At 41.3% G+C, this 12,605-nt stretch overlaps 1 protein-coding gene across 6 annotated transcripts in view; it reads right to left on the reverse strand.

Moving 5' to 3' along the window:
- Positions 1-12,605, reverse strand: part of DCAF1 (DDB1 and CUL4 associated factor 1) — an 88,351-nt gene that overhangs the window by 53,293 nt on the left and 22,453 nt on the right. For all 6 annotated transcript variants that reach the window (XM_064367144.1, XM_064367145.1, XM_064367140.1 and 3 more), the window contains 2 exons: positions 10,354-10,427; positions 6,672-6,785 (listed from right to left, as the gene is read on the reverse strand). In XM_064367144.1, the coding sequence (XP_064223214.1) occupies positions 6,672-6,785; positions 10,354-10,427 (188 nt within the window). The remainder of the gene's footprint in view (positions 1-6,671; positions 6,786-10,353; positions 10,428-12,605) is intronic.

Genomic DNA, 12,605 nt, shown 5'->3' on the forward strand with positions numbered 1-12,605 from the left:
TTTATTTTTAGTAGAGATGGGGTTTCTCCATGTTGGTCAGTCTGGTCCCGAACTCCCAACCTCAGGTAATCCGCCCATCTCAATCTCCCAAAGTGTTGGGATTACAGGCATGAGCCACCACACCCAGCCAACCACTTTTAAGAGTATAATTCAGTAAGATTAAGTACATTCACAAGGTTGAATAATACCGGTATAATATCTATTTTCAGAACTTCTGTATTATCCAAACTTTTTTTTTTTGGGACGGAGTCTTACTCTGTCACCCAGACTAAAGCGCAGTGGCACGATCTTGGCTCACTGCATCCTCTGCCTCCTGGGTTCAAGTGATTCTTCTGCCTCAGCGTCTCAAGTAGCTGAGACTACAGGCACGAGCAACGATACCCGGGTAATTGTTGTATTTTTAGTAGAGGCAGGTTTTCACCATACTGGCCATGGCCAGGGTGGTCTCGAACTCCTGACCTTGTGATCCACCCACTTTAGCCTCCTAAAGTGCTGGGATTACAGCTGTGAGCCACCACGCCCAGCACCCCTCATTTTGAATTATGATTAAGACAACCAGACAGAAGATCAATAAAGAAATAGAGGACTTGAACAATACTATAAGCCATTCAACCTAAAAGATGTACACAGAAAATTCCACCCAACAAGAGTAGATTACGGTCTTCTCCAGTACACATAGAACTTTTTCAGAGTAGACTGTAAGGTTTTTTTTTTTCCAGAGTAGACCATATGTTAGGGCACAAGTCTTAATAAATTTAAAAAGACTGAAATCTCACAAAGAATCTTTTCTAGTCACAGTGGAATTAAACTAGAAATCAACAATACCAGAAAACTAGAATATTCACAAATACATGGAAATTAAACATCACTCTTGAATAACTAATTAGTCAAAGAAATCACAGGGAAATTAGAAAGTCACTTTAGACAAATGAAAATGAAAACACAACCATCCCAAAACCTATGAAATGCAGCAAAGGTGGTGGTTAAAATAAAATTTATTTATTTATTTTTATTTTGTTTTATTTTGAAATGGAGTTTTGCTCTTATTGCCCAGACTGGAGTGCAATGGTGCAATCTCACCTCACTGCAACCTCTGCCTCCTTGGTTCAAGTGATTCTCCTGCCTCAGCCTCCCAAGTAGTCGGAACTACAGGCACACACCACCACACCTGGCTAATTTTGCATTTTTAGTATAGATGGAGTTTCATCATGTTGCCCAGGCTGGTCTCAAACTCCTGACCTCAGATGGTCCACCCACCTCAGCCTCCCAAAGGGCTGGGATTATAGATGTCAGCCACTGTGCCCAATCAGAATGAAATTTATAGCTGCAAACACATGCAATTAAAAAAGAAGAAAGATCTCAAATCAAATTAGGAACTAGGCCTATGCCTTATGCCATATGCCACTAGAAAAAGACACTCAAAGCCAGCAAAAGTAAAGAAATAATGAAGATTATAGTAGAGATTAAAGTCAATAAAACTAAAAGTTCTTTGCCAAGATCAACAAAATTGACAAACTTTTAGCAAGACAAGTCAAGAATAAAAGAGAGGACTCAAATTACTAGAATCTTTCAATGAAGACGCAAAAGAAAAAAATTTAAAAAAAATTACTAGAATCAGAAATGAAACAGCCCTCATCACTACCAACTTTATAGAAATAAAAAGATTTATAAGAGAATACCATAAACAACTGTACACCAACAAATTGGATAATCAAGAAAAAAATGAACAAATCTACCAAACTGGCTCATAAAGAAACAGAAAAACTAAATAGGTCTGTAAGCAGTAAGGAAATTGAATCAATAATCAAAAACTCCCCAAAACAGAAAAACCCAGGACGAGATGACTTCACCGGTAAATTCTACGAAACATTTAAAGAAGAATTAAAGCCAGGTATGGTGGCTTATGCCTGTAATCCCAACAATTTGAGAGGCTGCAGGAGGACCACTTGAGGCTAGGAGTTCGAGAGAACCTGAGCAACAAAACCAGACCCATCTCTTTAAATAATTAAATAATGAAGAATTAACACCAATCCTTCTCAAAACTCTTCCCAAAAATTGACTGGGAGGTAACACTTCCTAACTCATTTTATAATGCCAGCATTACCAAAGGTAAAGACACTATGAGAAAAGAAAACAACATATCAATATCACTTATGACTATAGTTATAAAAATCCTCAACAAAATACTAGGAATTCAGCAGCCTAATAAGGGGATTATACATCATGATTAAATAAACTATATCTCAGGAATTCAAAGACAGTTCAACATACCACATGATCACTGCAACTTATACCAAAATAATGGTGACAAGTCAATATCTTACAATGAAAAAAACAATAAACTAGAAATAGAAGTAAACATCAACATAATAAAAGCCATTTATGAAAAACCCACAGCTAATATCATACTCAACAATCAAAGAATGAAAGATCAAGAAAAAGATCTTTCCCTTAAGATCAAGAAAAAGACATCCTTTTTTTTTTTTTTTTTTTTTTTTTTTTTTTTTTTAAGAGACAAGGTCTCACTATGTTGCCCATCTGGTCTCAAACTCCTGAGCACAAGCAATCTTCCCACCTCGGCCTCCCAAAGTACTGGGATTACAGGCATGAGCTACCACGCCTGGTCAAGGTATCTACTTTTGCCACTTCTATTAAACATAGTACTGAAAGTTCTAGTGATAGCAATTAAACATAAAAAAGGAAATTAAAGAAATCCAGATGAGAGAGCAAGAAGTAAGATTACTGCTGTTGGCAGCTGATATGATCTTATATGTTTAAAATCCTAAAGCCCCCATACATCAAAAAAAACTGTCAGTTAAGAAACACATTCAGCAAAAGTATAGGATACAAAAATCAACATATGAAAATCAGTTGCATTTCTATACACTAGCAATGAAAAAAGGAATTTTTTTTTTTTTTTTTTTTTTTTTAGTGACAGGGTCTCACCCTGTCACCCAGGCTAGAATGCAGTGACATAATCATAACTCACTGAAAGCTCGAACTCCTGGGCTGAAGCAATTCTCCTGTCTCAACCTCCTGACTAGCCAGGACTATAGCATGTACTACCACACTCAGCCTATATATAAATATATACACACACACACACACACACATACACACTTTAGAGATGGGGTCTCACCATGTTGTGCAGCCTGCAGCCAAATAATTTTAAGTAAAAATACATTTTAGGCCAGGCAGAGTGGCTCTGGCTATAATGCCAGCACCTTGGGAAACAAAGGCAGGGAGGATCACTTGAGCTTATGAGTTGGAGACCAGCCTGGGCAACATCAGCAGACTCTGTCTCCATTTTTTCATACAATATTTAAAACATAAAAATGAAAAACAGGGCCGGGCGTGGTGGCTCACGCCTGTAATCCAAGCACTTTGGAGGCCAGGGCGGGCAGATCACCTGAGGTTGGGAGTTCAGGACCAGCCTGACCAACATGGTGAAACCCTGTCTTTAAAAAAATAAAAATTAAAAAAATAAAAATTAAAAATAAAAATAAATAGATTTTAATCCAGGTGCCATGGCACACGCCTGTAATTCCAGCACTGTGGGAGGCCAAGGCAGGTAGATCACCTGAGGTCAGGGGTTTGAGACCAGCCTGGCTAACATGGTAAAACCCCATCTCTACCAAAAATACAAAAATTAGCCAGGCAAGGTGTTGCGTGCCTGTAATCCCAGCTACTCAGGAGGCTGAGGCAGGAGAATTGCTTGGACCTGGGTGGCGGAGGTTGAAGTGAGGCAAGATTGTGCCACTGCACTCCAGCCTGGGTGACACAGCAAGTTCATCTTAAAAAAAAAAAAAAAAGCAAGCTATGGAGCATATCTAACTCACACAGCAGATTCTTAAAGCTAAGAGACAAAATATTTACATTACTTCTAAAACTTGAGCAACTAAAAAAAAAAAGAACAAACAAACAAAAAAATAGAAAGAAAGAGAAAAAAAACTTGAGCAACTAACATTTTTTTCTTTCTGAGACACGGTCTCACTCTCTTGTCAGGGCTGGAGTGCAGTAGCACAATCAGGGCTCATCATAGCCTCTACTTTCTGAGTTGAAGCGATCCTCCTGCCTCACCATTTCAAATATCTGGGACTACAGGCACGAGCTACCACACCCAGCTAATGATTTATTTTTATAGAGACATGGTCTTGCTATATTGCCAGGCTAAATTGCCAATCTTGAACTCCCAGGCTCAAGCAATCCTCCTGCCTTAGCTTCACAAACTCCTGGGATTACAGGCATGAGTCACCTCACCTGGCCCTAATTTTTCTTTCTTTTTTTTTTTTTAGATGTAGTCTCCCTCTGTCACTCAGGCTAGAGTGTAGTGGCATGACCTAGCCTCACTGCAACTTCTACTTCCTGGGTTCGAGCAATTCTAGTGCCTCAGCCTCCCAAGTAGCTGGGACTACAGGTGCACACCACCACACTTGGCTAATTTTTGTATTTTTTGTAGAGATGGGGTTTCGCCATGTTGGCCAGACTGGTCTCGAACTCCTGGCCTCAAGTGATCCACCCACCTCAGCCTCCCAAAGTGCTGGGATTACAGGCATGAGCCACCATGCCCAGTCCCTAATTTTTGATAGTTAAAGTATACATGCATAGTCACTATCAAATTAACATCTGCTTGTCTTCCTAATACTTACTCTGATTTGAAATTATCATTTACTTTTGTTTGCTCACCCCTAAACTCCTACATGAATGTAAAGCTCTCATGTTGCTGACAAAATATTCCCAAACCCTACCCCAAAACACAGCACAAAAGAAGTGTTCGAATATTAGCTACATAAATACTAAATACCACGAAGAATAGGAAAGGCTTTCTCAAATACAAAGCTCTTAACTACTGGAAAGAACACTCATCAAAAGTAAGAGTTTGGCTGAGATCATAAATCCATTCCGGAAACACATGGGCTGAGTATGGTGGCTCACACCTATAATCCTAGCACTTTGGGAGGCCAAGGCAGGAAAATGGTTTTAGCCCAGAAGTTCAAGACCAGCCTGGCAACATAGTGAGAGCTCTTCTCTATCAAAAAATTTAAAAATTAGCCAGGCATTGTGGCACATGCCTGTACCACCAGCTGCTCAGGAGGCTGAGGTGGGAGAACAGCTTTAGCCAGAGACGTCAAGGCTGCAGCCACGGTGATCTCACCACTTAACTCCAGCTTGGACAATAGAGTGAGACCTCATCCAAAAAATAAACAAACCCACACAACATATTACCTTAAGATTTAGGCCGGGCGCGGTGGCTCACGCCTGTAATCCCAGCACTTTGGGAGGCCAAGGTGGGTGGATCACCTGAGGTCAGGAGTTCAAGACTAGCCTGGCCATCATGGTGAAATCCCATCTTTAAAAAAAAAAAAAAAAGGTTTTAAAAAAAATACAGTAATGGCCAGGCACGGCAGCTCACGCCTATAATCCCAGCACTTTGGGAGGTCAAGGAGGGTGGATCACTTGGGTCAGTAGTTTGAGACCAGCCTGGCCAACATGGTGAAACCCTGTCCTCTACTAAACATACAAAAATTGGCCAGGCATGGTGGCACACACCTGTAATCCCAGCTACTCAGGAGGCTGAGGCCTAAGAATTGCTTCAACCCAGGCGGAAGTTGCAGTGAGTTGAGATTGCACCACTGTACTCCAGCCTGGGCAATGAGCGAGATTCATTCTAAAAAACAAAAAAGTAAATAAAATAAAATTAAAAATACTGGCCAGGTGCAGTGGCTCACACCTGTAATTCCAGCACTTTGCGAGGCTGAGGCGGGTGGATAACCTGAGGTCAGGAGTTTGAGACCAACCTGACAAACATGGTAAAACCCCGTCTCTACTAAAAACATAAAAATTAGCTGGGCACAATGGTGGGCATCTATAATCCCAGCTACTTGAGAAGGTGAGGCAGAAGAATCACTTGAACCTGGGAGGCAAAGGTTGCAGTGAGCCAAGATTGTGCCATTGCACTCCAGTGTGGGTGACAAAGTGAGACTCCATCTCAAAAAAATAAATAAATACAATAGAACCCAAGCTACAAGTATTCATCAAAATCAACTATTGTTAAATTTTTGGCTGGGTGCAGTGGCTCACACCTGTAATCCCAGCCATCTGAAATGCTGAAGTAGGAGGATCGCTTGAGCCCAGGAGTTCAAGACCAGCCTAGGCAACACAGCGAGATCCCATCTCAATGTAAAAAATAATAATAGGCCAGGAGTGATGGCTCAGGCCTATAATCCCAGCGCTTTGGGAGGCCACAGGAGGTGAATCACGAGGTCAGGGGCTCAAGACCAGCTTGGCCAAGATGGTGAAACCCTGTTTCTACTAAAAATACAAAAATTAGCCAGGCGTGGTGTCAGGCACCTATAATCCCAGCTACTTGGGAGGCTGAGGCAGAGAACTGCTTGAACCTAGGAGGCAGAGGTTGCAGTGAGCCAAGATAGTGACCCACTGCACTCCAGCCTGGGCAACAGAGCAAGACTCTGTCTCAAAAAAATAAATAAATAATAATTACAATAATAAATAAGTAATTTTATTAATGTCTGGCAGGATTTCTTAGATTTTTATGATATATATTACTATATGAATAACAACTTTAACAATGATTTTAACCACAAAGACATGTTAAATAGATCATAATTCAACTGCAAAATAAAAGTAAGACTTTTCCTTTCACTAAATACCTTTTCTTGAAAGACAACAGCAGTTTCCAGCCCTGGCATGATGTCTAGTAGGAGTCTGCAAGCTGCAGTGTTTAAAGGGGGCTCTCGGCTTGTCATCACGTATGCATTTACCAGCTATAAAGAAAAAAAGAAATATTGTTCATCTAAAATTCAACCCAGTCAAATTAAGGACATCTAATAAAACCTTGACGTATTCCCATTACTTTCTTTAAGGGTATGAAAGAAGAATGTAAGAAACTAATTAAACTTTTCCCAATTAAACCTTTAATTATTATAAACATAAATTATGATCCTGCTAAGCCATGATGTTACCATACATAACTGCTTCTGCAGTTTTAAAGCCAAATCCCTCCAAAACATTCAGCAATCACAGAAATTAAAGCTCAAAGGCTGGTGCCAGTAATGCACACTTGTAATCCCAGCACTTTGGGAGGCCAAGGCAGGAGGATCACTTGAGCTCAGGAGTTCGAAACCAGTGAAATGACATGGTGAAATTCCATCTATACCAAAAATACAAATATTAGCCAAGCGTGGTGGTACATGCCTATAGTCCCAGCTACATGGGAGGCTGAGGTGGGAGGATGGCCTAAACCCAGAGAAGTCAAGGTTGCAGTGAGCCCTAATCACCACTGCACTCCAGCCTGCACAACAGTGAGACCCTGTCTCCAAAAAAGAAAAAAGCCACAAAGAAACCAATCCACTTTCACATTCACTTTATTTTTATTGATTGATTGACTGATTTTTTTTTAGGACAGGATCTCACTCTGTCACTTAGGCTGGAGTACAGTGGCACAAGCATGGCTCACTGCAGTCTCAACCTCCCAGTCTCAAGTGATCCTCCAGACTCAGCCTCCCAAGTAGCTGGGACCACAGGTGCACACCACCACGTCCAGCTAATTTTTAAACTTTTAGTAGAGACGGGTCTCACTATGTTGTCAAAGCTAGTCTCTAATTCCTGGCCTCAAGTGATCCTCCCACCTTAGCCTCCCAAAGTGCTGGGATTACAGGCATGAGCCATCACATCTGGCCACCAAACCATTGCATATACACTTTTTTAAAAGCATAAACAGGGCAATATGAACCCCAGAATCTTGACAATGGTTAATGAAAAACTCAAATTTTGTAATAAATTATATAATACATACAATAATATGTATTAATAAAAGTCTTCATTTAGCACTTATTTAATATTTACTAAATCTCTACTATTAAGCAATACTATGTTCTGTGCTGGGTATATAACAGTAAATAATTATTGACACAGTCCCACCATCCAAAGATTCATAATCCAGGCTGGGTGCAGTGACCCACTCCTATAATCCAAACACATTGGGTGGTCAACATCTAAGGATTGCTTGAGCCCAGGAGTTCAAGACCAGCTTGGGCAACGTAGTGAAATCTCATCTCTACAAAAAAAATTTAAAAATTAGCCAGGCATGGTAGCACATGCCTGTGGTCTCAGCTACTCAGGAGGCTGAGGCAGGAGAATCGCTTGAGCATGAGAGGTCAAGGCTGCAGTGAGCTGTGATCTTACTAATGCACTCCAGCCTGGGTGGCACAGCGAGATCTATCTCAAAAAAAAAAAAAGATTTATAATCCAATAGAGGTGACCATTGGGAAAACAGGTACCATGAGTACAGGATGCTAAGAAGCCCCTAGGAGGCCACATAATCCCTGCAGAGAAATCAGAGAAGGCTTCAGAGAAGGGATTCCAAGCCAGGACGTAAAAGACGAGAAGGAAGTATCTAAGGAAATGTGGGAGGAGAGGAGGGCCAGAAGGCAACAAGTGCTACTACAGAGAACAAGGTCCAGAGACAGATTCAGTTTTTAAAACAAACTAAGGAATTTAAAATTTAACCTGAAGGTAACAGAAAGCCATTAATGGATTTTAAGCAAGAGGGTACCATAATTTCTGGGCTATAAAATGAAGACTAAATTAGAGGAGGACAAGGCAAGAAGAAAGCAGTGAAGAGGTTATTTCAGTAACCACGTGAGAAATGGTTGACTGAACTGTGGTCTAGCTAAACTGGCGTCTGGTGACAAGGACAGAACTAGAGGGATCTGTGAAGTTTAAGATGAAGGGAATAATAACAGCTGTAAATTCACTGTATAAGAGAGCTTGGAGGAGCAAAGAACACTTTCTAGTTGACTAGACAAGGACACCATTACTGAGCTAGAGAATAAGAGAAACGGATTATAGAGCAAATGGTTAGACATGTAAAATTCAAGGTGTACATGGGAGATACCCAGAAGGAAATGTCTAGAAAGCAGTTGAAAGTGATCTGAAACTAAGTAAGAGACACTGGTGATACAGAAATAAATCTAGGAGTCAATATAATACAGATAATAATAGCTAATACTGGCCAGGTGCAGTGGTTCATGCCTGTAATCCCAGCACTTTGGGAAGCTGAGGCAGGTAGATCAACTGAGGTCAGGAGTTTGAGACCAGCCTGGCCAACATGGAGAAACCCGGTCTCTACTAAAAATAAAAAAAATTAGCTGGGCGTAGTGGCGCATCCCTGTAGTCCCAGCTACTCAAGAGGCTGAATCAGGAGAATCACTTGAACCTGGGAGGCAGAAGTTGCGGTGAGCCGAGATCCCACTATTGCACTCCAGCCTGGGCAACGAGAGCAAAACTCTGTCTCAAAATAAATAAATAAAAGCTAAAATCTACTGGGCCTTTATTGTGTGCCAGGCTCTCTGCCAAGCACCTTCATGCTTAATTTCATTCAAGGATTACAAGAGAGTTTTAAATACTATTATCTCCATTATATAGACTTAAAAAATAATGCTGAAGCTGGGCACCATGGTTCACATCTGTAATCCCAGCAATTTTGGAGGGCAAGGCAGGTGGATCACTTGAGGTCAGGAGTTCGAGACCTGCCCAGCCAATATGGTGAAAGCCCATCTCTACTAAACATACAAAAAAAATAAGCCAGGTGTGGTGGCAGGTGCCTGTGGTCCTGGCTACTCAGAAGACCAAAGCAGGAAAATCACTTGAGCCTAGGAGGCAGAGGTTGCAGTGAGCCAAGATTGTGCCACTGCATTCCAGCCTGAGTGACAGGGCCAGATGCTGTCTCAATTCAAAAAGAAAAGAAAAAGAAGGCTGAGAGAAAATAAAGCTTGAATGGGCTTAAGTCTGCCAATTAACAATAAAGTTGGATTTAAATCCAAAACAGGTACCCCCAAAGCCCATGTTCTCAAGCATCATGCCATCCCACCTCTAAAAACAGAACAGCCACAATTTGTTGAGCAATTACTATGTTCAGGAGCTGAGTAAAATATGTACCTATATTCTCATTTACTCTTCACAACATCTTTGAGATAGAACAAAGCACCCTTCTATCCCTCTACATGTCCAATGCATACACCACAGTGTCAGTGCAGACTCATGCTGTATGCATCACTCTTAGTTTTCCATTGAAAAACTCAAGAGGACCCCTATACTCTCAAATTCAAAATCACCTTGCCCAAGAATGAGCATAGACACCTTGGGAGGCCTCACCAATATCAAAGTACACACCAAAGAGAAAGCATTATGGCCACAACCAGGACTTTGGCAAAAAACACTACTCCCAACATTGTCAAGGCCTTAGGAAAAAGCAAACTATTTACAAAAAAATAATAAAGACACAGCATCTACAGGTGAAAATCGCTGGAGAAAAGTAAAAAGCAAACCTACTGCATTCATGAAATCATCATTCTTGAAGAGTATTCTCAGCAAGTGGCCCAGCATACACTCTGGATCAGCTCGACCTACCAAGAGAAGAGGGGAGGAACAAACAAAGGAATGAGTAAGTCATCCCAGTCAAGCAACTTAGACCTCTAGAAGGGCACCTGGGTTGTTTTAAGTACTAATAAAATGCCAGCAAAAATAAACAGAAACAAAAGATTATTGTGCTAAATTAGAGTTCATAAGAACTTGCTTTAAACAGGGTACAGTGGCTCACACCTGTAATCCCAGCACTTTGGGAAGCCAAGGTGGGCAAATCACCAGGTCAGGAGTTTGAGACCAGCCTGGCCAACGTGGTGAAACTCCATCTCTACTAAAAACACAAAAATTAGCCAGGCGTGGTGGCAGGCACCTGTAATCCCAGCTACTCACGAGGCTGAGGCAGGAGAATTGCTTGAACTCAGGAGGCAGAGGTTGTAATGAGCAGAGACTGCACCACTGCCCTCCAGCCTGGGTGACAGAGCAAGACTCTGTCTTGAAAAATAATAAAAATTAAAAAAGAAACATGCTTTGAAGATCCCAATGTAAAAACTTGAGACACTGCTCTCTAGCCTTCCCGTCTCCTAGCATATTACCTATACAGCACTACTGAATTAAACAAATGAGCACTAGATCCAGACCAGCATCACCAAGAGTATACAAGGTCTACAAAAGAATCATAAAGGAACCGAAGAGAAAGAAACTTCTGACTTCTCATCCATAAAAAGGTAGGAAGCATGCTTCTATTGATGGGTGGCCTGGAGAAGACAGGTTCCAAGTCCAACCTCTCCTTCTACTACAATGACAACAGCAACAGAGATGCATCCTCAAACATGTAAGAATACCCTGAATCAGGGTGAACAGGTTGAATTCCACCAAGCAATCACCATCCCTAAAGATACAGTAACCTTGGCCATCTTAACTTCCTAGCTCTTGTGGAAAGAAAGGAGACCAGGGGCCTGGAATCGACTCAATGCACAGCCTAATGATAAAAGAATTAGTTAATGAAAGGGAGAATTACTGGTTTGTTGCTATTGTTGCTGTTTTTTGAGATGGAGTCTTGCTCTGTTGCCCAGGCTGGAGTACAGTGGCTAGATCTCAGATCACTGCAACCTCCACCTCCTGGATTCAAGCAATTCTCCCGCCTCAGCCTCCCAAGTAGCTGGGATTACAGGTGCCTGCCACCACCTCCAGCTAATTTTTGTATTTTTAGTAGAGACGGGGTTTCACCATCTTGGCCAGGCTGGTCTCGAACTCCGGATCTTAAGTGATCTGCCCAACTCGGCCTCCCAAAGTGCTGAGATTACAAGCGTGAGCCACCATGCCGGGCCTGGTTTTTTTTAAAACAGAAACCTCTATTTTATTTCACTTCCTTTCTGAGCATTTAGAGAGGCAAATTTAGTCAAAACATAGAGGATGAAGACAAGATGTGAGCTGCTGATATGTTTTTACCCAGCTGTTAATTAGATCTCAAAGTAATTCACAAAAAGAAATATTAGAGAAAAGTATCATAAAAACAAATGAGGACCTTAGATTACCTAATGTTAGCTGTTTATAAATCATGAAACTGAAATCCTTATTTTTAATAAAAGAAATAATGCCACTGATAAATACTGTTTAACATTAAGAGTTAGAGAGGAAAAAACTTCTTTTTAAGCTCTACTGAAAAATGACATATCTTTCTCTATCTCACCCTTCTTCCTCACTACCATTTAATCCTTCTCCAGGCAATGACACTGAGCATGATCATCTATCTTTTAATGCTTTTCATAATCCTATGCATTAACTTAATTTCTAATTTCACATTCACTTTCATACTTCTTCATGCTGATTGCTTTACTGAAGATGTGGGTTAAATGATTAATATTGGCCAGGTGCGGTGGCTCACGCCTGTAATCCCAGCACTTTGGGAGGCCGAGGCAGGTGGATCACGAGGTCAAGAGATCGAGACCAGCCTCACCATGATGAAACCCCGTCTCTACTAAAAATACAAAAATTAGCCGGGTGTGGTGGTGCGTGCCTGTGGTCCCAGCTACTCGGGAGGCTGAGGCGGAAGAATCACTTGAACCCAGGAGGCGGAGATTACAGTGAGCCGAGATTGCGCCACTTCACTCCAGCCTGGCGACAGAGCAAGACTCCGTCTCAAAAAAAAAAAAAAATTAGCCGGGCATGATGGCACATGTCTGTAGTCCCAGCTACTCAGGAGGCTGAGATGGTAGGAT

Source organism: Aotus nancymaae, unplaced genomic scaffold, assembly GCF_030222135.1.
Source record: "Aotus nancymaae isolate 86718 unplaced genomic scaffold, 86718_ANA_hifiasm-v0.15.2.pri h1tg000067l, whole genome shotgun sequence".
Taxonomy (NCBI): Eukaryota; Metazoa; Chordata; class Mammalia; order Primates; family Aotidae; genus Aotus; species Aotus nancymaae.